At 38.4% G+C, this 27364-nt stretch overlaps 1 protein-coding gene across 10 annotated transcripts in view; it reads left to right on the top strand.

The window, feature by feature from the left end:
• Znf782 (zinc finger protein 782) overlaps positions 1 to 20381 on the top strand; it is a 28573-nt gene extending 8192 nt beyond the window's left edge. For all 10 annotated transcript variants that reach the window (XM_076836845.2, XM_076836844.2, XM_076836851.2 and 7 more), the window contains 2 exons: positions 12963 to 13064; positions 16950 to 20381. In XM_076836845.2, coding sequence (XP_076692960.1) covers positions 12963 to 13064; positions 16950 to 18814 — 1967 coding nt within the window. In that variant the 3' untranslated portion in view covers positions 18815 to 20381. The remainder of the gene's footprint in view (positions 1 to 12962; positions 13065 to 16949) is intronic.
• The last annotated feature ends 6983 nt before the right edge of the window (positions 20382 to 27364 follow it).

Below are 27364 nucleotides of genomic sequence, written 5' to 3'. Positions count from 1 at the left end.
TTTGGGATATTAAGTTCCTTGAGTTCTTTCTTCATATTAATCCCTTGTCAGGAGAGTATCTGGCAAAGATTGTCTCCCATTCTGTAGCCTCTCTATTCGTGCTCTTTCATTGTTCCCTTTGCATGTAGAAGCTTTTTAATTTGATGCTGTCCCTTATTCATTCTTGATATTTTCCTGAGCTTTAGGAGTCCTGTCAAGGAAGTTGTTGCCTGTGCCTATATGTTGAAGTGTAGATCCTGTGTTTTCCTCTAGGAGTTGCCAAATTTGTGGTTGTTATGATTTGAATATGAGTTGTCCCTGCAAAAGCGTCATGGGTCATTCAGTGTGGTAATGTTCAGAGCTTACATACAGAGTATGAGAGCTGTGACTTCATCAGTGGATTGACCCATCTGCTGGACTGATCATTTGAAAGGATCACTGTTGTTTGGGGTGACTGTAGGCAGGTGGGTCTGGATGGAGGAAACAGGTCACTGGAGGCGTGCCTTTGGGAATTGTATTTTGTTCTTGGCTCCTCTCTGTCTTTTGGCTTCCTCACGGCTATGAGCGGACAGCTTTCACCCAGCACACCCTTCCTCCATGATGTTCTGCCCCGCACAGGACCAGAGCAATGAAGTTGACCGCCCGGGGACTGAACCTCTCAAACTGTGAGCCCAAAGTAAAGTTTTCTTCCTCTAAGTTGTTTTTCTCCGTTACCTCACTCACAGTAACAAAAATCTGGCTGACACAGTAATATAATTCCTAGGTCTTTTATGACTTTTTGGAATTGACTCTTGTGCAGGGTGAGAGACCAGTATCTAATTTTATTCTTCTACATATAAGTATCCAATTCTCACAGCACCATTTGTTAAAAAGGCTGTCTTTCCTCCCAACATTTGTTTTTATCACCACTAACAAGGATCAGATGCCTGTGTCTTTGAGTCTGTCTGTGCGCCTCCCATTCCATTAGTCTGCATGTCTGTTTTTATGCCATACCAAGCTATTACTGTTCTCTTATGTCGTGGTTTAGATGTCAGGTATCCCCCAAGAGCTCATGTGGGAGACAATTAAAGAAAATCCAGAGGTAAAATGACTGGGTTATGAGAGCTCAGACCTCATCAGTGCATTGATTCCCTGATGAGGATCGACTGTAGGCAGGTCGGGTAGGCTGAAGCAGATGGATCAGTGGGGGAGCATCTCAGGGGTTATATTTTGTCTGTGGTGAGAGGAGCTCTCGCTCTCTCACTTTGCATCCTTTCCTCCACCACACTCTGTCATGATGTCCTGCTTCACCTCAGGCCTTGGGAAATGGAGTTGACCATCTATAGACTGAGCTCTAAAACTGTCAACACCAAATAACCTTTCCTCCTCTAAAATTGTGTTTGTCAGATCTTTTGGTCACTACACTGTAGCTCTGTAGTGTAATCTGAGATAGGGTATTGTGTTGCCTCCAATATTGTTCTTTTGTTGTTGTTTTTGGGTACTGGGGATTGAACTCAGGGGCACTCGACCACTGAACCACATCCCCAGCCCTATTTTGTACTTTATTTAGAGACAGGGTCTCATTGAGTTGCTTAGTGCCTCCTTTTTGCTGAGGCTGCCTTTGAACTTACCATCCTCCTGCCTCAGCCTCCCGAGCTGCTGGGATTACAGATGTATACTACTGTGCCTGGCTCCAGTATTGTTCTTATTAATCAGAATTGCTTTGACTATTCTCAGTCTTTTTTTCTTCCGTATGAATTATAGGATTGTTTTGTTTAGTTTTGTGAATAATGGCATTGGTATTTTGATGTGATTATATTGAATCTGGAGACTATTTTGGTAATATGGCCATTTTAACAATATTGATTCTACCTGAATCTGTAGACTATTTTTGGTAATATGGCTATTTTAACTATTAATTCTGCCTATCTATGAATATGGGAGGTCTTTCCATCTTTATTGTCTTTTTTATTTCTTTCCTCATTGTTTATAATTTTCATTATAGAGGTCTTATACCCCCTTTGTTAGATTTATTCCTAGTTTTTTTTAATCTATTTGAATGGAATTGCTTTCCTGATTTTTTTCCCAGCAGATTCATTATTGGTGGTGTATAGAACAGCTGTTGATTTTTATATATTGATTTTGTGTCCTGATACTTTGCTGGCTTTGTTTATCAGCTCTAGAAATGTTCTGATGGAATTATGTGGATCTTCTAAGTATAGGATCATATCATCATCAACCAGTGAAAATTTGGCTTCAACTTTTCCCATTTGTATTGCTTTTATTCCTTTATCTTTCCCGATTACTCTGCTTAAAATTCCAAGTACTGTGTTGAGTAGAAGTTGTAAGAGAATACATTCTAACCTTGTTCCTGATTTTGGAGGAATTTCTTTCTATTTGTTCTCTAACAGGATGATTTGGCCTTTGAGTTTATAGTAGTAACCTTTATAATGTCAAGTTAAGTTCCTTCTATCCCTGGTTTCTTTCATTTTTTATCATGATTGGGTGCTAAATTTTGCATCTATTGAGGTGATCATGTGATTTGCATCCAAATTTTACTTATGCAGTGCATTGCGTGGTAGATTGTGTATATTGAACTGTCCTTGAATCTCTGGAGTGAAATCAACTTGATCATGTTGTAAAATTTTCTTAGTGGTGTTTTTGAATCTGGGTTACTAATATTTTATTCAGAATTTTTGCACCAGCCTTCATGAGGGATATTACTGCGCAGTTTTCTCTCCTTGGCGTGTCCTTATCTGGTTTTGTCAGGGTGATTCTGGCTTCATGGAATGAATCTGGGAGTCGCCCTCACCCCGTCTTTCTCTCATGAAACCTTTGAGGAGCAGTGGCATTGGTTCTTCATCGAAGCTCGGGTGGGATCCAGCTAAGAATCCATCTGGAGGCAGGGGCTGGGGCTCAGTGGTAGAGCACTTGCCTAGCATGTGTGAGGCCCTGGGTTCACTCCTCAGCATGGTATATAAATAAGTAAATAAAATAAAGTCAATATGTCCATCTGCAGCCAAAAAATAAAAAGAATCCATTTGATCCTGGACTTTTCTTTGATGGCAGGCTTTTTACTACTGCTCCAATCTCATTGCTTGTTACTAATCTGTTCGGATTTTTAATATCCTACTGGTATATTTTTGGAAGTCATATTTGTCTAGAAATTTGTCCATTTCTTCTAGATTTTTCAGTTTATTGCAATTAAGATTTCCCAGACAATTTACAATAGTATTCTTTCATTAATTTTTGCTCTGATCTTCATTATTCTCTTTCTTTTGGATTTGGAATTATTTTGTTCTTGTTTTCCTAGAGCATTGAAGTATATCTTTAGATTGCTTGTGATCTTTCTGACTTTTTTTTAATGTAGGCACTCAGTGCTATAAAATTTCCTATTAGAACTGCCTTCATAGTGAGTCAGAGATTTCAGTATGTATCATCCTTTCATGTTTGACTAAGAGTTTCCTAATGTCACCAGTCATTTCTTCTGTGATCCATTTATCATTTGAAAATGTATTGTTCACTTTCTGTATCTTTATGTATTTTCTGTAGTTTTTTTGCTGTTGATTTATAATTTATGTCATTATGATTTTATAAGATGAAGAGATCAATTTTTAGTATTTTGTGCAAATCAAAACCACCCTAAGATACCATCTCACTCCAGTAAGATTAGCAGCCATTATGAAGTCAAACAACAACAAGTGCTGGCGAGGATGTGGGGAAAGGGGTACTCTTGTACATTGCTGGTGGGACTGCAAATTGGTGCGGCCAATTTGGAAAGCAGTATGGAGATTCCTGGGAAAGCTGGGAATGGAACCACCATTTGACCCAGCTACTGCCCTTCTTGGACTATTCCCTGAAGACCTTAAAAGAGCGTACTACAGGGATACTGCCACATCGATGTTCATAGCAGCACAATTCACAATAGCTAGACTGTGGAACCAACCCAGATGCCCTTCAATAGATGAATGGATAAAAAAAAATGTGGCATTTATACACAATGGAGTATTACGCAGCACTAAAAAAATGACGAAATCATGGAATTTGCAGGGAAATAGATGGCATTAGAGCAGATTATGCTAAGTGAAGCTAGCCAATCCCTAAAAAACAAATGCCAAATGTCTTCTTTGATATAATGAGAGCAACTAAGAACAGAGCAGGGAGGAAGAGCAAGAGGAAAAGATTAACATTAAATAGAGACATGAGGTTGGAGGGAAAGGGAGAGAAAAGGGGAACTGCATGGAAATGGAAGGAGACCCTCATTGTTATACAAAATTACATATAAGAGGTTGTGAGGGGAAAGGGGAAAAAAAACAAGGGAGAGAATTAAATTACAGCAGATGGGGTAGAGAGAGAAGATGGGAGGGGAAGGGAGGGGGGATAGTAGAGGATAGGAAAGGTAGCAGAATACAACAGTTACTAATATGGCATTATGTAAAAATGTGGATGTGTAACCGATGTGATTCTGCAATCTGTATACGGGGTAATAATGGGAGTTCATAACCCACTTGAATCTAAAGTATGAAATATGAGATGTCAAGAGCTATGTAATGTTTTGAACAACCAATAAAAAAAAAGAAAAAAAAATTTTAGTATTTTGCCAAGACTTGATTTGTAGCCTAAAATATGGTTTATGAGCAGCTGGAAAAAAAGTGAATTGGCTGTTGTTGAAAGAAATATTCTATAGATATCTATTAGGTTCATTGTATTTATAATATTTTTTATGTCTGAAGATTATTTACTGAACTTATGTTTAGATGACCTATTTATTAATGAGAAAGATGTGTTGAAATCACTCAGTGTTGGTATATTGGAGTTTGTCTGAGTCTTTGTTTTATGTAATTAGATGTCCCAGTATCTAGGGGCTTAAAAATTCACTGTTGTTACATCAGTGAACTGACCTTCTTTCTTGAACAGACCTTTTGGTTGTTATGTATGATAATAGCTAGTCCTGCTTGCTTTTAGGCTCCATTTGCACCGAATATCATTTCCATTCTTTTACTTTTTAGCCTGTGGGTGTCTTAGCCTGACTCATGGGTCTCTCGCAAATAACACTAGTGAGTCCTTTGTTTTTAAACAAATCTGCCCAGTCATGTCTTTTAAATTGGAGATTTGAGACCATTTACATTGAATGCTGTTATAAAGAGATGTTGATTATTTTCTGCCGTTTTGGTATAATTGCTAATGATTAATTCAGTTCTAATCCTTATTTGTTTACCCTTCTAATGAGATTCATTTTTAAGGAGCTCTAGAATTTAAGTTCTTCTGTGTGTAGTATTTCTTTTTAAGTATTTTCTGTAATATTGGCTTAGTAGTCATGAATATTTTAGTTTATACTTATCTTGGAATGTTTTTTATTTTATTTTTTCTGTAATTCAGAAGAATAGCTGTGCTGGATAAAGCAATCTTGGTTGGCAGTTATTTTCTTTCAAGGTTTAGAATACCTCATTCTAATCCCTTATGGATTTTAGAGTTTGTGGCAAGAAATCAGAGGTTACTCTTAGTGGTTTACCTCTGACTATGATCTGATGTTTTTTCTCCTTAAACCTTTAAAATTGTTCTTGTTCTCTGTGTTAGGCATTTTAATTATAATGTGTCATGGAGGGGCTCTTTTTGCATCTTGTTTATCTGTGGTTCTGTGCCTCCTTTATATAGATGTCAGTCTCATCCCCAAGGTTTGGAAATGTTTCTGTTATTTCACTGAAAAGCTTATTAGCCTTTATCTTTTCACTTCTAATGATTCTTAGGTTTGTCTTTTAATGTTGTCCTATTTTGATATTTTATTTTTCTTTATTGCTGACTGAGTGTTCAAGTTCATGTATTTTGTATTCGAGTCCTGAAATTCTGCCTGCTCTGTGGCCTAATCTATTGGTTTGACTTTCCACTGAATTTATTTGATTTGTTGTCTTTTATATCCAGAAATTTTGTTTGGTTCTTTTTCTGAATCTCTCTTTACTGAAAGGCCCTTTCAAATTCTGTTTTCTCTCTTGATAACTCCTTAGGTCTGCTTCGATGATTTTCACAATGAACTTTTTATATTCATTGTCTGTCTGGAGCTTCCTCCATATCTTCCTCCAAATCAGTATCTGGAGATTCACTTATTATCAGGGGTTGTAAATTTTGGAAGCGTTCTTGTTAGCCTGCTTCCTTGTGTTTTCATGAGTCTTATTTTTGCACATCTGTTGGGATGTGTTTCTCTTTTTTGTGGGAGATCTTCTTTTTGCATGTTTTTATTGGTAAATTATAGTTGTACGATGATGAGATTTGTTGTTAAACATTCGTACATGCACATAACATAACGATATATTTTGATCAATATCATTCCAAAGCACTTCCCCTTTCCCTCCTCACCTCCCAACCTCTGGTCCCTTTTCTCATCTCCCTTGGTTTTCATGATATCCTGCCTACCCCCTTGAACCATCCAACCCTTGAACTTTTGAGTTTGGCTTATTTTGCTTAACATGATGCTCTCTGGTTCTATTCATTTTCCTGCAAATGACATAAATAGGGGCCTATTGGGAAAACCATTGCCTGTGCCTATATGGGGTGTTGGGGTGTTGACCCTACATTTATTTTTTAGGAGTTGCATAGTGTCTGGTCTGAATCCCAGGTCTTTGATCATTTTGGGTTGATTGTTGTGAAGGTAGGAGAGGATGTTCTAATTTCATTCTTTTACATATGGATAACCAGTTTTCTCAGTGAGATATGTTAAAAACGCTGTCTTTTCTCCAATGTGTTCTTGGCACCTTTGTCAGGGACCAGATGACTGTAGATGTATGTGTTTGTCTCTCTGTCTTTACTGTGTCATTGTTCTATGTGTGTCGCCTTACGCCAGTCCTAGGCAGATTTGTTACCTAGCTTTTAGTAAAATTTGAGGTCAGGTATTGTGATGCCTCCAGCATTGCTTTTTTGGCTTAGCATTGCTTTGGCTATTCTGGGTCTTTTAGTCTTCCACATGAATTTTAGGACTATTTTTTCCAGTTCTGTGAAGAATGTCATTGGTATTTTGATGGGAATTACATTGAATTTGCATATTGCTTTTGGTGGTATGGCCATTTTAATAATATTAATTCTGCATATCCATGAACATGGAAGGTCTTTCCATCTTTTGAGGCTGTCTTCAGTTTCTTTCTTCCATATTTTATATATTATTTCTAGAGGGTTTTTTTAGGCTATTATGAATAGAATTATTTTCCTGATTTCTTTCTCAGCAGACTGATTGATGGTATAGAGGAAAGCTACTGATTTTTGTATGTTGATTTTGTAACCCGCTACTTTGCCACATTTGTTCATTAGGTATAGCAGTCTTTTGTTGGGACTTTTGGATCTTCTAATTATAGGATCACGTTGTCTGCACTGATGATTTTACTACTTTTTTTCCATTTTTATCCTTTTTATTTCCCTTTTCTAGCCTAATTAGTCTGACTGTATTAAATAGGAGTGGTGAGAGTAGATATCCTTGTCTTAATTCCAGACTTTAATGGAAATGCTTTCAGTTTTTCCCCATTTCTATGAGATTGATGTTGGGTTTTTCATGTATAACCTTTATGATGTTGAGATAGGTTCCTTCTTCGTCTAATTTTTTCAGTGTTTTTATAGTGGATGGGTGCTGAATTTTGTCAAAGGTCTCCTCTGTATCTATTGAGATGACTAATTCTGTTTGTGTGATAAATTACATTTATTTATTTGCATGTGTTAAACCATTCTTGCATTTCTAGAATAAAACCAACCTGGTTTTGATGTACAATCTTCTTACTATGTAGTTGAACATGATTTGCTAATATTTTATTAAGTATTTTGTGTCTAAGTTCATCAGGGATATTGGTCTACAATTTTCTTTCCTTGATGTATCCTTATCTGGTTTTGGTATGATACTGGCTTCATAGAATGAATTTGGAAGTGTTCCTTTATGTTTCATGGAATAATTTGAGGAGTATTGGCACTTGTTTTCCTTTAAAGGTCTGGTAGAATCCAGCTGAGAGTGATTCGTTATCTCTTTATAGTAAGTAGCCATTGATGGTTTTAGATAAAATAGTAACATAATCAAATCTTCCCTTAAGGAATGTAATTTTTGCAACTAAAAAAACAATTATATATGCATTACCTTTTTCCCAACCACTGCATCTCTAGGAATACCTACACAAACACAAAGTGTTATACACACAGGGATTTTTGGTGAGCATTGTCTGTCAGAGTGATAGGATACCAACAGTCCAAATATTCATTGACAAGCTGAATAAACACAGAAAAAAAAAAAAAATATATATATATATATATATATATATATATATATATATATATATATATAAAGACTGTGTAACAGTAAGAACCAGATAGCCTGATTTATTGCTCTTAAATAAAGTGAAACCACTCAGCATGGACACAATTCAGCCAAGTTCTTGCCACTTTATAATAAGATTGGCCTTTTCTCCCATTTCTAATACCTTCAGTTTCATTTCCATCTTAGACCTCATCAGAATTACCTTTATCACCTTATTTTCCTCAACATACGTGACCACTTAGGTCATCTCTAAGAAGTCTCAGGCTCCTGGGCGTGATCGCACACCCTTGGGATTCCAGCAGCTCTGAAGGCTAAAGCAGGAGGATGGCAAGTTCCAATCCACCCTCAACAAACTAGTGAGACCCTATCGCTAATAAAAAAAAAGTCTTTTTAAAAAAGGGCTGGGCATGTGGCTCAGTGGTTGAGTGTCCCTGGTACCAAAAAAAAAAAAAAAAAATCAGGCTCCCTATAACTCTCTGTTCTGAGCCCTCGCCAGAATTTCCCCCGTGCTTCATTCACGACTATACAGGCTTTTCCCAGCATGCACTTCAAAACCGTTCCAGCCTCTACCCATCACCTGTTCCAAAGCCACCTGCACACTGTCACATATTTGTTACAGAAGCACCTCTTTCCTCCGGCACCAGTTTTGCTCTTACGTTTCTGTTTTGTTCTGCTGTAGTAGAATACCACAGAGTAGGTAATTCAGAACAAACAGAACCTGCTCAGAGTTCTGTACTCCTGGATCCAGCATCATGGTGCCAGCCTCTGGCAAGGGTTTCCTAACTGTGTCATCACAGGGCATAAGGTGGAAGCACAAAGAGGGCAAGAGGGAGAAAGAAGCTGAACTCACTCTTATATCATGGTGTTAGTCCACTCAGGGTCTGATCCCTTCTTACAGGTCTCACAATTAAATTTATCACAGTGGGAATTAAATTTCAGTGAATTTTGGAGGGGGCCAATATTCAAACCATAGCACTCTCACATGTCAGTAAAGACAGATGGAGAACCTGGACTCCAGACCTCACCCTGAAATAAGAAGAAGTATCTGCCTCTCCAGCTGCCATGGTACTAGAAATGATCCAGACACTTCCTGAAGCAAAAGATAAACAAAACCCAGAGCCTCCTAACATAATGCCTAAAGTGCCCAGGATACAAATGAAAATACGAACAGCCGTTACAGTGGCTGGGTGATTAGGGTATACTGATAACTGAAGTGAGTCGCAGCAGTTCCATGGGATAGGATGGCTACAGGGAACACAGTCATAAAGATGCTTACACCATATGTGAAGCAATATAGTTATATTGTTATTACAAGGGGAGTCATAGATTAAAGCATCTATTGCAAACACCAAATTTTCAAGACATTTAAATGGTGCAGCATGAGACAAGATCAGATGGATTTGTATAAATGCTAGTTCTGCTTCCTGGTTGCCATGAGGTGAGATGCTCTGCTGCCCCTGCCTTCTCCACCATGGTGCTGGGCCTCACCACAGGTCCATGGTCTGAAGCCAGCTGACCATGTGCTGAAACCATGAGCCAAAAAGCCATAACTAATTTTTTTTAGAGGGGGCAGGTACTGGTGATTGAATCCAGGGGCACTCAACCACTGAGCCACACCCCCAGCCCTATTTTGTATTTTCTTTAGAGACAGGGTCTCACTGAATTGCTTAGTGCCTCCTTTTTGCTGAGGCTGGCTTTGAACTCATGATCCTCCCACAGCAGCATTCTGAGCCGCTGGGATTACAGGCATGTGCCACCGTACCTGGCTAATTTTTTAAAAGTTCTGTTTGGGACTGGGGTTGTGGCTCAGCGGTAGAGCGCTTGCCTGGTGCGTGCGAGGCCCTGGGTTCAATCCTCAGCACCACATAAAAATAAATAAAAATAAAGGCATTGTGTAGAACTAAAAGAAATAAATATTTAATTTTTTTTTTTTTACGGGGCTGGGGATGTGGCTCAAGCGGTAGTGCGCTCGCCTGGCATGCATGTGGCCCAGGTTTGATCCTCAGCACCACATACAAGCAAAGATGTTGTGTCCACTGAAAACTAAAAAATAAAAATATTAAAATAAATAAAAATTTTTTTTTGAAAAATTCTGTTTGTACAACATAGTTAATTTAAACATTTTCATTGTGGGTACACATGAAATAAGCGGCAGTAGAAAATAGTTTTTGAGAGTTTTTAAATAGCAAAGTAGGCAGTTTTTCCTTTCAGGAAAAGCAATATTAAATATTAGTTTTCCAAAAAAATCCACATTTTAAACTATTTAGTTCAAGTCACAGAATTTTGCTCAGAGACCCCAATGCAGCGCACAGTTAGCTACTTAGGATGACCTGTTTGAAAGGACAATGTCCCTTCAGAGTATAACTTTACTGATTTGGGCACAGAAAAGAAGTTCTTGAGAACAAGAACATGATTTTAAAAGAGGAAGGAAAAACCTAGGAGAAAAATATATCATAAACCAAAACTTTGATGGTGCAGTGAAAGTAATTCTAAGATCAGAATTTATGGCCCGAAATACATGCATTAAAAAAGGTCAATCTTGCCAGGCATGGTGACGCACACCTATAATCCCAGTGGCTCAGGACGCAGAAACAGGAGGATTGTGAGTTCAAAGCCAGCCTCAGCAAAAGCAAGGTGCTAATCAACTCAGTGAGACCCTGTCTCTAAATAAAATACAAAATAGGGCTGGGGATGTGGCTTAGTGGTTGAGTGCTCCTGAGTTCAATCCCTGGTAACCGCCCCCCTCAAAAAAAAAAGACAAATCAGTGACCTACCTTTTATATCTGAAAATACTAGAAAAAGAAGATCCAATTAAATCTAAATTAGTAAAAGGAAGGAAATAATAGTGATTAGAAAAGAAATAAAGGCTAGGAAAACTATAGAGAAAATCAATAAACAAATAGTTGTTTTGTTTACTCAAGAAGATACGAAAAATTGACAGAGTAGATTGAGAAAGAGCACTCAAATTACTGATATCACAAGTGAAAGTGAGAGGTGTTACCAACTGTACAGAAATAGAGTGACCATAAGAGAGTACTATGAACAGCTGTATCCCAACAGATTGTATCAGCCGGATGGAGGAACACATTCCTAGAAACACAGCATGCACCAAAACTGAATCATGAAAACAGAAAATCTGTTTTCTAGACCACAAGTAGTTTCTAGTACCAATCGCCAGTAAAAGGAGCCAGGATTCCTGGGGAAATGGCTGATTCTAGGACCAAGACACGGAATGTGAGATGAGCATGGAGCATCTTGTAGACCCAAAAAGTAAGGAAACGCTCAAGAACCAAGATATGTGCATATGACAGAGAACAGAGGAGGAATTCAGTTTGGGGTACTAAATTCTCAGTAGCCCAAACTACAGCAATTTGAGCAATAATAAACTATTGATTTATAACCCAAAGTATAAAATACCCATACTGAATACTAAGTTAAGTCATTGAATATAAGTAAATAATTGGGAAAAGTTGAAAAATCTCCTAAACAGAGTTATCCTACTAATTGATGTAGTTACTGCCCCTTCAGGGGGAGAGCATAACTCTGCTCTACTTTAGTGGGCTGTGCCCAGTGACTTCCTTCTGGAGAGTACAGTATGCACAGGGGAAAGGAGCAAATTTCCACTGGAAATCTGGCGTACGGTTCCTCAGCCAGATGAACAAGGATAACCTCACCAGCCATTAGTGTTGGTAGCATGTACCGTTAATGAAATGTGATAAAAATGACAGACATTTAATCTGTGGCTTTTTTCCCACATATACACAATAACAGTTTAGTTATGAGAAAAACATCAGACAATCTCAAATTGAAGGACAGTGTCCTTGAAACAGTGTTATGAAAAGCAAGGCAAGTCACTTAAAGTCTAGGAAATGTGAGATAATTCTACTGCCAAATATGAGATGATAATCTGTTGTTCTTATAGGGCTCACCTCATTTGTTTCTCTGTTCTCCTGCCTTTTGTCTTAAGCCTGTAACCTTCCATAAACATTTATTTTTAGATGTCTGATATGGAGCGATAAATGAATTTATTTTACTATAAATAGAAATGGAAGTCCTTGTGAAATCTCCTGTTTAAATCCAAGACATTTACCATTTTAGTATATAATGTTATTTAGGATTGCACTTCAGAGATTTAAGGAAATTATTTGAGTTTAAGAAAAAAAATTATATTGTCACTTTCCCTCCAAAAGTACAGCAAACACCTTGAATGTGTCATTTTTTAAGCTGTGCTTTACTGCCAGCGCCCTGGGCAGCGGTGGAAATGGAGTCCCCTCCAGTGGAATGGGCTGGAGCTAAGAAAAACAGGATGGTGAAATAACCACAGAACACAGAAAGTAGTTTCAAAGGCAGGGTCAGGAGGGGCCAGCTGAATAGACGGGTCCGGCTTCTAACAAAGGAGCCTGTGCCTGCTCTGTTTATATCGGGAGACTTCACAGGCTTTGCAGGAAAGATTTTCACCAAAATAGGATACAGGTGGGGCAGGTGGGCTGCTCAGCTCCTGATGACGGGTCAGTCCCTTCTCTGGTAGCTGCCTGGGACCTTTCTAGCAGAACAGAGAGAAGGTCACGTGTATTGGCGGTCCGTCTCCGTGGGAGAGCCACAGGAGGTTCCAGTGCCAGACCTATCTCTATCACAGATGGCTTCCCGCAGTGCTTTTCTTCACATTCAGGAGCAGCGGAATCTACGCAGCCTACTCAAGTTCTAAATTATTTCCTACTTACAGGGTTCTGCTTTACCAAACCAAAACTGATCTTCACATTGGAACAAGGAGAAGATCCGTGGTCATTAGAGAAAGAAAAAGGATTCCTAAACTGGAGTTCCCCGGGTGAGTAATTGAATACTGGCAGAAAGCTCACTGAGTAGCTAGGAGGACACTTACCACTCAGCATGTAGCCATACTTGGTGGCTAAAAATCAACAGAAAGCATACAGAGCAAAATCAGTTTAAAAAGGGCAGGAGGCAGAGTACCAAGAAAAGAGGCACAATCACAGAAACAGGACACACTGGGTTCCCCTGGCTATGAATTGTAACATGTTGTCTACTCAGAATCCTAATGATTAGGACTAGGAGCCCAGGATTTTTATATGAGCTCCTTATATAGGTACCCTCTATAGTATGTTCAAAAGTCTGGGTGTTTAGATGGAAAGCACAGGTTCAGGATGAGTCGTAGATGATTTACAGGTCATGTGGATGATCCGACGATCTATAAGTTAGGTAGATGGTTTATACGCATCTTTATCTATCACGTGTCAAAGTGTAGATGTGAGAGGGAGAGCATAGGCCCAGGCAGTCTGGGTTTGATGGCCCTCCGCGCAGTGCTGGGAACCTTGTGTAGATGTGAGAGGGAGAGCAGGTGCTCAGCATAGGCCCAGGCAGTCTGGGTATGATGGCCCCTCTCAGCAGTGCTGGGAACCTTGGGAATACCGAAATCTAAGTTCCCAGACACCAGCTCAGGGCTGACCTTGAAGCAGTCCTGTCTCAGGCCTGCTGTATCATCTTTTGTTTGCACAAAAGCTACACAAACTGACAGCATAATACAGAGTAAGACAGATGCATGTGCTGCATCAACTAGTATAAATGGGTGACATTCCCATTTTAAAAGGAAATGATGCCCTGTTGGCTTAAAGATAGAATTCAGACTACAGTTATGGGTTGTTAAACCAGTAAGCATAAGAAGAATTCAAAGTTCATCTCACTCAAACTAAATGTTCAGATCAAGGAACAGTTGAGGAAAGGAACATTTTAATAATGCTAGAGACAATTTTAAAAGAATGTATGAGTTTTGAATATTTATCCACCAAATAAATTGATCTCAAGTTTTATTTTTTAAAAAAACTTTAAGAATTGTAAGAAGAACCATGACCATATTAAATACAGTAGATCTCCTTTTTTGGAACCCAACTTTTCATTTCTCCGGTTGTACGATACAGTAGATCTTAATATTCCTTCGGATTTCAGTAGCACAGCCAGTGATACCAGTTGAGTCTCTAGAATACTGCTCAGCACACTGCACCCCTCAGGACAAACCCTGCCTGCTGCCTGTTTTGGTGAAGAAAGAGTGATTAGAACACAGCCATGTCTGTTCACGGCTTCATGCTACAAGGCAGAGCGGAGTCACTGCAACAGAGGCCACGTGACAAGCCCAGCCAGATCATCCACTCTCCTCCCTCTCACTGAAAAAGTTCACTGACCCCTTGCTCCAGAATTTATAAGTCAACATGTTTCATTAAAATTAAATTGACATGTTTTTCAAATCTCTACTCTGAAAACAAAGAATAAACCTCTTAAAATCACCTTGGAACACTGACAAAATGTAAAAGTATTTTAGGGAAATGTCAGTAAGTGCCAGAAAGTAGAGATATTATTGTTCCATGAAACTAAAATTTGAATACAATATAATAAAAAAGTCTGTCTTGAAATTTAAAAAACGAGCATGTATCTTTGTATCTCTAAAAGCATATTTGATTAGAGTAAATCAAAATTTTTCAATATCCAGAAGATTTTTTTTTTTAATATTTTATTTCTTAGTTTTTGGCAGACACAACATCTTTGTTTGTATGTGGTGCTGAGGATCGAACCCGGGCCGCACACATGCCAGACGGGCGCGCTACCACTTGAGCCACATCCCCAGCCCCAGAAGATTTTAAAAAATGAAAAACATGCATCTTAGACAACATGCAAAATACTGCTTAAAAGAAAAATTTTTGTTTATGTACTTATGTTAAAAAGCAAGAATGTTTTCAAAGAAAATTCAGTAAAGCAAAAGACATAATAAAGATAAAAGTATACGAGGGGCTGGGATGTGGCCCAGTGGTAGACCTCTTGCCTAGAATGCACGAGACACTGGGTTCAATCCTCAGCACACGTAAACATAAAATAAAGATATTGTGTCCACCTAAAACTAAAAGATAAATATTTAAAAAGATAGTAAAACTAAATAAACTATAAACTATAATGATACAAATAGTAAAGCCAAAAAGTGGTTTCTCATAATAAAAATAATAAAAATTACTATACATGAAAAGGAGAATGAAGCATTACTACTCATGTTAAATTTTGGCTCAGATTTCTACTCTAATCTTGAAATGCTGTTCTCTCTCTGCAAACTCTTGCCTCACTTTGTGGATGTGTGGAAACAAAATGAAACTCTGTGCCAGAGAACACAGTTATTGAGTGAGTTCTTTTATCCGCCTAGATTATCTAGGGGAGTAAAGCAGGGTGTTTCACTCTCCCATACTCTAGCATGTACCATATAATAAACATTGTAGACTAACTCCAGAGCCTATTGGAAGAGAAATTTCATATTGCGTCATTTAGACAATACTATGTCTTTCTAAATGAAATTACATGTGTGTAAGGCAGGAATTTGGGTTGATTTAGAGAAAGAACGTGAATAAAAGGGAAATTGGTAGAAATGAACCATGTGTCATTTAAACACTTTTGTCTTGGAGTGGTGGCTCCGTGATACAGTGCTTTCGTAGCATGTGCAAGGCACTGAGTTTGGTTCTCAGCATCGCATATAAATAAATAAAATAAAGGTTGATTGACAATTAAAAAATATCCAAAAAAAGACTGGTGTCTTGTCAAAATGAGAGCAAAGTACCATGGACTAGTGGAATGGTAGCTCGAATACATAATGGGATGCAGCTAGTATAAAGCTTTCTTTTCCTGAATCATATCCCTCTTAGATCTTTCACCTGTTGGTACCTAGGAAAATAAATTCAATGCTTTGAACATTTTTAGCACAGGCTGACATTTTTGAATAGCATATGTGTAGCAGCAGGGCAATTGCATCAAATATAATGCAAGAAATACATGATAAGGAAATGTAAAGTTTCCAGGGCCAGGTTGAAAAATAAACCCTTAAGATTCTGAGTCAATACAAAATAAGTATGTTTAAAAAGTAGACAGCAGAATTAAGGATTGGAGAGGGACAAGAGTGGTTTGGGGGAAATGAGTGAGCGAGTTGAAAGAAAATGAACACTTGATGACTAGAAAGGGTGACTGTCAGACATCTCTGATGTAATGACACAGTCTAGTCAGGAAATGACTAACTCCTGTCAGTTCCCATTTCAGTTTCCCATTTGTGGAGGGAATTAAAGCATGGCCTGTGGGACAACTTCTTCCCACATGAGAAAATTGATGCCATTATAAATTATGTTGGTGTTGAGACACAGAATGGAAAAAACAGCTACAGCCAGAATAGGCTGATGACTGTCCTCCCTTTGTAATCTGACTGAGTGAGAACCTAGATCTGGTGTTCCTCCCTGATGTAAACCCTGCTGTGCACTGATTTTCTTGTTGTTACTCTTGTCATCTACTTAGTGCTGATACCCTTTGTCAAATTCTTCACATTTCCTGATTTTTCTCTCCAAGGATCTCAACTGTCTTAAATAAACTACATTCTCAGCTGTTCCTTTCTTTTATATCCTTTTCTCTACTCGCTTTTGAAAATTATATTTTAAGATGCCAAATGCATGTGTGTGTTCATTTTTGTTTTCCTCCCTTTTACTACAAAAAAAAGCTTTTTTGAAGGGGAAAAAAAGGTGCATAAAGAGTATATATCTCAAATTGTTGGGAAGCTAAGCCAGAAACCACAGAATCAGATAAGTAATAGAGCTTATGTATATGTGTCCCATTCATAACAGCTGTGTTAAGTACAAAAATACTTTAACTATTTATAAAGTATTTTTATTTTTCTCATTTTTAGAAGACTCACAACCTGATAAAGTCTCAGAAAAGAGCCCAGAAAATCAAGGCAAATGTTTGTGGCAAGTTTTGTTCACCAACAGATCATTGACTACAGAGCAAGAAATTCCAGAGAAACCATGTAACCTGGAAATAAATATTTTCCCTGCAAGAATGATGCCTTATCGGTGTATTGCTTCTGGGCCTACTTACCCAAGCCTCAGCCTTTTGGCCTCACGCTGTCAGTATTCAAGAGGAAAGACTTGTGAGCCTAACTTGTATGAGAGGTGGCTCCTCAGTATTAAGGGTCACACAACTAATCTTGGAGAGGAGTCTTTTGTTTGCAGTAAGAAAGTGAGAGCTCTTCATCATAAGGAGGAAGTTATTCAGCCTCAGACAATTCAGAATTTGGGGCAGGATTTTCAATATAAAGAACGTGGTAAAACTTTACTTGAAAAGGCCGCCCTCATTACTTCTCCTGTGGTCCGCCAAAAGGTGAAATCGTATAAATTCAGTGCATTTGGAGAAAACCAAGATGACAGATCCACCTTTTTCATCTCCCAGAGCATTTATCCAAAGGACAAGAGTCACAATGAGCTTAATGAAAGCAGGAATAGTTTCAGTAGGACCACCCAAAGAACCGACACAGGAGGAAAACCCTTTGGCCACAAATCCCACATTAGAGGACAGCAGAGAATTCACTTTGAGGTGAAGCACTTTGAATATGAAAAAAATTTCAGCCATAATTCACCCCCACAGGTACATCAGAGAACTCACACAACAGATAAACCTGCTGACCTTAACACGTGTGCAGAAACGTTAAGCTGCCAATCAACTTTTAATGAGCATCCAAGAACCCACATAAGGGTGAAACCCTGTGAGTGTGATGCATGTGGGAAATCCTGCTCTACGAATTTATGCCTGATTCGGCCTCAGAAAAGTCAGAGCGGGGAGAAACCTTATGAATGTCCTGACTGTGGGAAAGCTTTCAGTGAGAAGGCACGCCTAAGGAAACATCAGAGAACTCACACAGGAGAGAAGCCGTACAAATGTGACGGATGTGAGAAGTCCTTCAGTGCAAAGTCAGGCCTCAGAATCCACCAGAGAACCCACACAGGGGAGAAACCCTTCGAATGTCATGAATGTGGGAAGTCTTTCAACTATAAGTCAATCCTCATAGTACACCAGAGAACGCACACGGGAGAGAAACCCTTTGAATGCAGTGAATGTGGCAAATCTTTCAGCCACATGTCAGGCCTTAGGAATCACCGGAGAACTCATACAGGGGAGAGACCATATAAATGTGATGAGTGTGGGAAAGCTTTCAAACTGAAGTCAGGCCTAAGGAAGCACCACCGAACACACACAGGGGAGAAGCCCTACAAATGTAATCAGTGCGGAAAAGCTTTTGGACAGAAATCACAGCTTAGAGGGCACAACAGAATTCACACAGGGGAGAAACCCTATACCTGCAGTCACTGCGGGGAAGCGTTCAGTCAGAAGTCAAACCTCAGAGTACATCACAGAACTCATACTGGGGAGAAACCCTATAAATGTGATGAATGTGGGAAAACATTCAGGCAGAAATCAAATCTCCGAGGACACCAGAGAACTCACACCGGGGAGAAGCCCTATGACTGTAATGAATGTGGAAAAGCTTTCAGTGAGAAGTCAGTCCTGAGAAAGCACCAGCGAACTCACACCGGGGAGAAGCCCTACACCTGTACTCAGTGTGGGGAAGCGTTCAGTCAGAAATCAAATCTCAGAGTACATCAGAGAACTCACACAGGAGAGAAACCTTACAAATGTGATAAATGTGGGAAAACTTTCAGCCAGAAATCAAGCCTCAGAGAACATCAGAAAGCCCATGCAGGATTAAATGTATGAATGTAAAGAATATGGGAAACATGGGCAGTCTCTCACCCAGAGTGCTGTCTCATTGATATCACAGAACCTACCCAGCAGAGAAACGCTAGGAAGATAATGACTATAGGAAATATTCTGTGAATTCAATCCTCAAAAAACGCATGTTGTAGAAAAAGCTTCAAGAAACTAATAAAAACATGAAGTTTTTACGTAGGCAATCAAAATTAATTCATCATCAGAGAAATCACAGAAAGAAAACTAGAAAGTAATAAATGTGTGATAACCTTTAGCCAAAGGTTATCTTTCTCAGTTTAGCCCAGAATATTTAAAAGAAAGAGACCTAACCACATATCAAGACAAGGAATGCAGGTGACGGGTGTGGGCAATCCTGCCATAGTCAACCCCCAGTTTGACTTATACAAAGATAGTCTCCCTCATCTAATTACTAAATGTGTTGACCAGTAGCCATGTCCTCTTCTGTCCCATGCTCCATCTAGACATAATTTCTCAACCACTCTCACCAAAGGAGGTCATATTGTTAACTTCTAGCTAATAGTATGTAGGGTTCAGGGACAGACGAGTCTCATTAAATACATCTCTCAAATTTTCTGTAATTCCTCTGGTTTCCCACCAGAGTGGGGTAGATATTACTTCTAGGGAAAAGTTCACACACTAGGATGAAGGCATACCTGATGGTAGGAACCAGGGTCAAGGAAGGACCATGTGAATGGGGTTCCTCCTCCACATACTCAGTTGGGTGTTTCATATCAAGAAAGTAAACTTGTTCTCTGCTGAAGTTCTGCAAGGTTTGGTATACTTGGTAATGACCTAAACTCACCAATCCTTACTTAATAAAACATAAGCACGTGATTTCTGTGGACGTAAGAACAACTTATGTTTTCTGTGTATCAGAAAAGTCCCTTAGGAAACCTGGCAGTATCCTGAATGGCCGTAGCTTCTGTCCAAAACTCTTCTTTATCAAACAGGAAAATATTGGAAGTAGAAATCCAGTATTTTAACACACACAGAGGAAATCTACCAAGAAAGTGGTGTAAAAAATTTGTGATAATTGAGTTTTGAATATATGAACGTTTCAATAAGACATCAAACCTTATTATCTCTCAGAGATAAGTAATAGCTTTATTTAGAAATTTTATATCAAAACTTGTTCATATATAATATGAAAACATCTAGTAAAATATACAATATTGATTCATAGACATTCACCAGTACAAAGAAAGCTTAAGAAGAACAAAAAAAGGGCTGGGGTTGTAGCTCACTGGTAGAGCATCTGCCTAATGTATGAGGCAGTGGATTCAGTTCTCAACACTGCATACAAATGAATTAAATAAATTTTTTAAATAAATAAATTGCATAAACTAAACAAAAGCATTGCATGTACACGAGTGTTTTCTGATGTGTCATTTATGTATGGATATGTGCATGCCACTTGCCAGGCATTTGTGAATTTAAACCCAACATAATTGGAATGGAATCATGTACCCCCTGCTTAATAACTATTCTGACATCAGCTTCAATTTGCCATATGTATATTAATAATAAATCTTGTACAGAAAATATCTGAAAATTGAGAGTGCCAGACCACATTCCCTGCTGCCTTCTGATGTGCATATAGGAAGAGCCATTGTTCCTAAATGTTTCCAGTACCTTATTACCTCAGAGTCATGATACACGTAAAACACGGACACACATACATGTGCTTTCAGCATCACTGATTGCTTCCTCGGTTTTGTTGAGTATATCAGAGGGCCCTTTTATTGCCCTTTTATTTTTATTTCTAGAATTTTAATTTTATTATCATTTCCATCTCTCTGCTGGAATTACCTGTCTGATCCTGCATGGTGTCCATCTTTTCCATTATAGTCGTTTTATGTGGTGATTGGCATTCTCTGAGGTAAGCAACGGTTTGGGTCCTTGTTTTTCTCTGAAGCCACTGAGCTCTCCAAATTTGGGGGTAGTTTTTTTGCCATGTGACCTCACACCGTATCTATACATTCAAGAAAAATTGTAATCTTTCCAGCTGTTTTCTTTCTGTACAGATAGGAATAATGCTCTGTCCTGCTCCCTACTTCCCTGAGGTATAATGGAAAATCATTAGTTAATCTTTAAGAAATGTTTCAGGGTAGTTTGATGAAGAAAGATGATCCTTCCCCAAAACTGGTGCTAAAATAACTGTATATTCATTTATATCTCTTATACTGTAATTTGAAATGTATTTAGAAACATATATGCAAACATTATAGCTAAAAGTACAACATTTTTTTTTTTTAGAAAACTGAAGAAATTGCATTTGAGGTGTGCAGAAATTTTAAGGTAGAATTTTAAAAAGCTTGAAACATAGGAGTAAAAAAATTGGGGATGAATTAAAATTTAAAACTTTAGCTTTTTAAATTTTAACATGAAAAAATGAATAAGGGATCCACAGACTGAGAGACACTCTAGTAGGTGTATCTGACGAAGTTCTCGCATCTGTATTAAAGAATGTTCACAATATGGACTGTGGTGTGTGCACTTAATTCAGTTCCTCACCTTGTCTTCCCACAAGACTTTTGAATCAAGGGGTTCCTAGCCGAGAGAGACAGCAGAATCTTTGCATTCCTCAGTGAGTTCCAATGAATACTGACAATAAAATCAGGTGCAATTCCAAGAGGAGACGTTGGAGGAGAACCAAGCTGAGTCTGGAAGGAATTACACATGAAATGATACATGTATTTATGCCGTATCAAGGTTATGATCTCCTTGTCACATCAAGCTGAAAGGTCCCCTTATTGGGACAGTTGAGAATACATAACTGGGAATGTGATCTTTTGGTTAGTCATAAAGGTGCTGTAGTCATGAAGTCATGTAATCATATAGTCATGAAGGTGGTTTTGATTGGTTTGGTAATAAATATGTGAAATTTTGGAAAAAAAAGTTTGATATAATAATAAAAAGTCAGATAAAACTAGCAATTAAAGGAAAATGTCAAAATAAGCATTTCACAAAAGTTATGTAGGAGGTCCACAAGTACAAGGAAAGATAAAATTATAATGTGATACTATGATCCATTTGTTAGCTCCTCAAGAAGGTAATGATACCTACAACCAGCAGTTTCTATTCTAGAAGCAGAGAATTGTTCAAAAATGTCCATGTAGTCTGTACTCACAGTAACCCCAAATTGAAAAGAAATGCAGGGTCTGTCAACAGAAAAATACACACACAGCAATATTACCTTATAATGGAATTCCACTCACCAACAAAAGAAGGATCTACCAATGCAGATAACAACATGGAAACGTCTCAGTAAGATAATGCTGAGCCAGGCACAAGTGGGTAGAGCCATATGTCATTCTATTTATGTGAAATCTAGGAAAGACATATCTAATTTAAAGCAATGGAAAGGTGGTTTGCTTTGTTGAGAATTTACTGAGTCCAGTAAAAAAAAAATATATTTTTGTCTAGTGAGATGGTATATATCTAGATTGTGATAGTGTTTACAAAGCTGTATGAGTTTTCATAGCCCCTCAAAATGTACTGAAAATGTGTATATTTTACATTCTATAAATCATGCCCCAGTACAGTTGATTTTTAAAATCACAGAAGTGCCCCATAATGTCTTTTTTAAAAATTTTTATTTATTTTTAGGTGTAGATGGGCCCAACACAATGCCTTTATTTTTATGTGGTGCTGAGGATCGAACCAGGCCCTGCCCATGCCAGGCGAGCGCTCTACCTCTGAGCCACGATCCCAGCCCCCCCCCATAATGTCTTTTAACACAGAAACTGCATCCTGGTTTCTTTGGGGCAGTAGAATCACATCATAAGTGGCCCCCAGGAGACACGAGGACCCAGATCAGCAGTTGTTTTGGCTCTTACTGTGTCCAAAGGATGAGGTTTCACTTTCTTGCCATAGGTATGTCATGACCTGAGAAAAATGCCATCATTTCAAATGGTAAAGGGTCCCTGCCAAGTGTAAAGTGGTCATGAGGTGGTGACATAGGTCATAGTTTGAAAACTCATCCTGTAGGTCAGTGGAGAATTTTAATAAGGACTTTGAAAACTCAGTGTTCAGAGGTCTTCCATATCCTGAGGAGCTCACTAGGAGGATGGGCATGGCTGTACTTACAAGTGCTTCAGCAGAAGATTAGGTGAAATTGAACCAAGTGGTTGAGGGAAAAGTCATCTTTGATAGTGTAATTTATTTTCATGTTGAAATTGCCAGAATAGGACAGAAGCCAGTAGTCACAACATAGGAAAACAAGTATAGAAGACTATGGAAGGAGTCTGTTGTGTAGAAGTATGCAATAGTCACCACTAAGTTGCCATCAGTTTAAATTGCTGTGCTAGAATATAACAATTTCAAAGGCATAAAAAATAATATATGGTAAAATAGCAAATAAATAAATTGCTTGCTGGGGATGTAACTCAGTGGTAGAGTGGTTGCCTGTCTTGATAGAGCCTCTGGGTTCTATGCCCAGCACCAAAAAAAACGAATAATAAATTACAAACCCTTAATTCTTCGTTAATGATTTAATATCAACTTACATTTAAAATGGTGGAGATGAAGGTTTCATTCCTACCTTCCCATTTGCATTAGATGAGTAGGTAACATCTTTGGAAAAAACTCAATCCAAAAATGAAACTTCTACCCTGGGTCGACAGGCCAAGTGCTTGTCTCCCAAAAGAGCCATATCACCTGCATGTCCTGGGAAGAATGGCCACCTGGCATGGATGACAGGTTGGTCAGGCAGGATGTGCAGGCCTCCTGCAGAACCTGGTGGCCAGGCTCTGAAAGCACAGGGTTTGAGCAACTTCTGGGAACAGGGCCCAGAAAGGGCTGTCAATCAAAAGCTCCTGGGATTTCCGGTATCTGCTAATTTCATGGAGAGGAATTATGAGTTGGGGAAACCACCATCTAGGTGCCCCCCCAGCAGGCGACCATGATAGGTGGGCATTCTGTGGCCTGCAATCATAGAGATGCTTTTGCCTCTGAGCAGCGCTTCCCATGCACCTGCCTGCTCTTTCAAGTGGTCTCTGAGGTCAGGAGTGGCCTCAGCCCTGGATGAGGACAAAAGCTGCATCTGTGGACACAAAGTATGACTTAGTGCTGCACCACGTCAAGTCCTGCTGCGTGTTAAGATGGGATATGTGACTCTTGCCCAGTAGGGTTGCAGAGTGCTCAAGTGACATTTCCAGAAAACACTGGTAATTGTTTTCACATTATTAATTTTGGGGAGGGGGTGAATGAACACAAATTGTAAAAGTAAAATTTGCTTAGCCTGACTCCTTGGCATATTTTCCCAAACTTATTATATTATTTAGCTGTAAGGTTGCCGCTTAGCGCTGCTTTGGCCATTGTCCCATGTGCCTTGGTATTTTATGTTTTCCTTTGCATTTGTCTCTAAGTACTTTGTAATTTTCCTTGTGATTTCATCTTTCATTCTTTGATTCAGAACATAATGTCCAGAAATTTATTAATATTCCAGATTTCTAACTTCATCCCACCATGATTGTAGAAGACACTGTGAAATATCTATCTTTGAAACTACCCAAGACTTACTTTCTGGACTGACATAGTCTCTCCTGCAGAATGCCCCATGCACTTGAAAGGAATGTGTATTCTGTTGTTGGGTAGCTAATACATGTCAGAGCAACTGGTTTACTGTGTTCAAGTTTTGCTTGTCTTCTGTCTGGCTGTACAATCCAACAATTAGAACCGAAGTTTCCAACTGTGATCATGGACTGTATTTCTCCCATGTTTGGTTCTTGTATTTTGATGGCCTATTACTAGGTCTGTAAATGTTTATAATTGTTCTTTCTTCTTGCTTTGTTGGATGTTTTGCTAACCTGCTGTATTTAAATTCTGTTTTGTCAGATAGAATAACTTCTTCTGCTCTTTCTCTCTCTCTTGGTTCCTGTTTACATGGAACCTTTTCCTTTTTTTGTCCTTTTTGGAACTGGGGGTCAAACCCAGGGCTTTGCGAATACAAGGCAGACGCTTTGCCACTGAGCTACATCCCAGCCCTGCATGGAACCTCTTCCATTGTTGTTGTCTGTACTGATTTCTGTGTTTGTTATAAAGTGAATTTCCTTATTGAAGGTCTCTTCTCACTCAGGATTATGTGACTGGCCAAGAGCTGCAGTTTGATGCTCCTGTCTGTCTAGCATTGCAGAAAGTATCATATTATGTGTCCCTAGCCAGGGAAAAGAACAAAATTCAAATTTGATGTATAATTTCTACTAAATATGTATCATTTTTGCACTGTCATGAAGAAAAAAAATCCTTAGTTGAACCATTGTAAGTAGAGGACCACCTGTACTTACATACAGTGTGACTACTACTATAGTCAAGCAAGTTAACATACTTTTTCATGCATGTAGTAACAGCATCCAAAATCTACTCTGCATAGATCCCAAATACAAATACAGTCTTATTGACTTTGCCCTCCTGTTGCATGCTAGACCTCTAGACTTTTTCATCCAATGTATCTCCACTTTGTGTCCTTTGACTATCTCTCTGCAGTTCCACCCCACCCCTGGTAGCCACTGTTTTATTTTTTATTTCTCTGTAGTTGACTTTTTATTTCACACCATAAGTGAGATCTCGCAGTATTTTTCTTTGTATATCTGGCTTATTTCACTCAGCAACGTGGCCTCCAGGTTCACCTGTGTTGTGGCAAATGGCAGGCTCTCTTTTGTTAAGCCTGAACAGTGTTCTGTACACACCCACTTTGTCTGTTTTCTAGCCTAGGTTGTTTCTGTATTGGGCTACTGGGTTGCAGTGATCATGGGAATGCAGGTTATCTCTGGGACCTGCAGGTTTTGTTTGCATTGGAGACATAACTAGCAAAGGGTTTGCTGGTTTATATGACGGTGCTGCTTTTAATTTTTTATGTAAACTGCTGTTTCCATACTGGCTACATCAATTTCCATTCCCACCAACTGTGTAGAAGGGCTCCCTTGTCTCCACAACCTTATGGATACTTACCTTTTTAAATCATAACCATCCGAATAGGCATATGGTGATATCACGGTTTTGATTGTTTTTTCCTGATGCGTAGTGATGTTGAGCATCCTTTTATATACCTGTTGGCCATTTTTATGTCTTCATTTAAGAAACGTCTATTCAAGTCCTTAATGCATTTTTTATATCAGGTTCAGGTCTTTTGCTTGTTTGCCTTTGCTTTTGTTTTGAGACGTGTGAGTTCTTCATATTGTTTGAATATTAATCCACTACCAGATACACAGTTTGCAAGTAGTTTCCTCATCTATAGACTGCTTTTTCATTTTGTTGATTACTTTCTTTGCTGTGCAGAAGCTTATGGGTTTAATATAGTACTATTTATTTCATAGTCTGAAATTTTTGTATGATATTCAAAAAATCAATATGCAGACCAGTGTCAAGAATATTCCCCCTGTGTCTTTGGCTATGAATTTCACTGTTTACGGTCTTATATTTAGGTCTTTTGTCCATTTTGAGTTGATTTTTGTGTCTGGTGTAAGATAAGCATCCAGTTATTCTGTTGCCTGTGGATATTCAGTCTTCCCCCTGCCATTTATTGAAGAGATTGCCCTTTTCCCCCATTGTTTGTTCTTGGTGTGTTTGTCAAAAATCATTTGACTATGTATGTTTCAGTTTATTTCTGGGTTTGCCATTCTTCTCTGTTAGTCTATGTGTCTGTTTTTAAGCTGTTCACATACTAGTTTTATTATAATAGCTTTGCAATGTAATTTGAAATCAGGATGCGTGATGCCTCTGATCTTGTTTCTCTTTCTTAAAATTGCTTTGGCTGTTTCAGGGTCTCCTGTGTTTCCTTACAAATTGTAGAATTTTGTTTCCTATTCTGTGAAGAATGCTGTTGGAATTTTGGCAGGGAGTGTTTTGAATTTGTATATTGCTTTCAGCAGTTTAGACATTTTAACAATATTGATTCCTCCAACCACGAGTATATCATATCTTTCCACTTGGTTTTTCTTTCATTAATGTTTTATAATTTTCAGTGCACAAATCCTTCACTTCCTATGTTAAACTTATTCCTAAGTATTTTATTTTCTTTGATGTTATCATAAATGGGATTATGATTATTATTGATTTTCTTTTATATTATTATAAATGGGATAAATGATGTTATCATAAATAAATATTTTTTTGAGACAGTTTGCTCTTGATGTACAGAAAAGCAACTTTTATGGAAGACTAAAACAGGATTTCAAGGTTGAGGCCAGCCTTGGCAACTTAGCAAGATATTGTCTCAAAATAAAAAAAGACTGGGCATGTAACTCAGTAGTTAAGTACCTCTGAGTTCAATCCCTAGTACCAAGAAGAAGAAGCAGAAAAAAGGAACTTTGTCTATGTTGATTACATATTCTGTCATTTTATGAATTTTTTAATTTCAACATTTTTATGGAGTTGGGGGATTTTCTACATACAGGATCATGTCATCTGCAAAGAGGAAAAATTTAATTTTTCCTTTAAAATTTGGAGGACTTTTACGTTGTTGTCTTGTCTGATTGCTCTTGAAAGTACTTCCAATGCTATGTTGAATAGAAGTGGTGAGAGTGGGTATCCCCT

This window comes from Callospermophilus lateralis, chromosome 17 (assembly GCF_048772815.1).
Source record: "Callospermophilus lateralis isolate mCalLat2 chromosome 17, mCalLat2.hap1, whole genome shotgun sequence".
Classification (NCBI taxonomy): domain Eukaryota; kingdom Metazoa; phylum Chordata; class Mammalia; order Rodentia; family Sciuridae; genus Callospermophilus; species Callospermophilus lateralis.
This window is presented reverse-complemented; position numbering and strand designations above follow the sequence as displayed.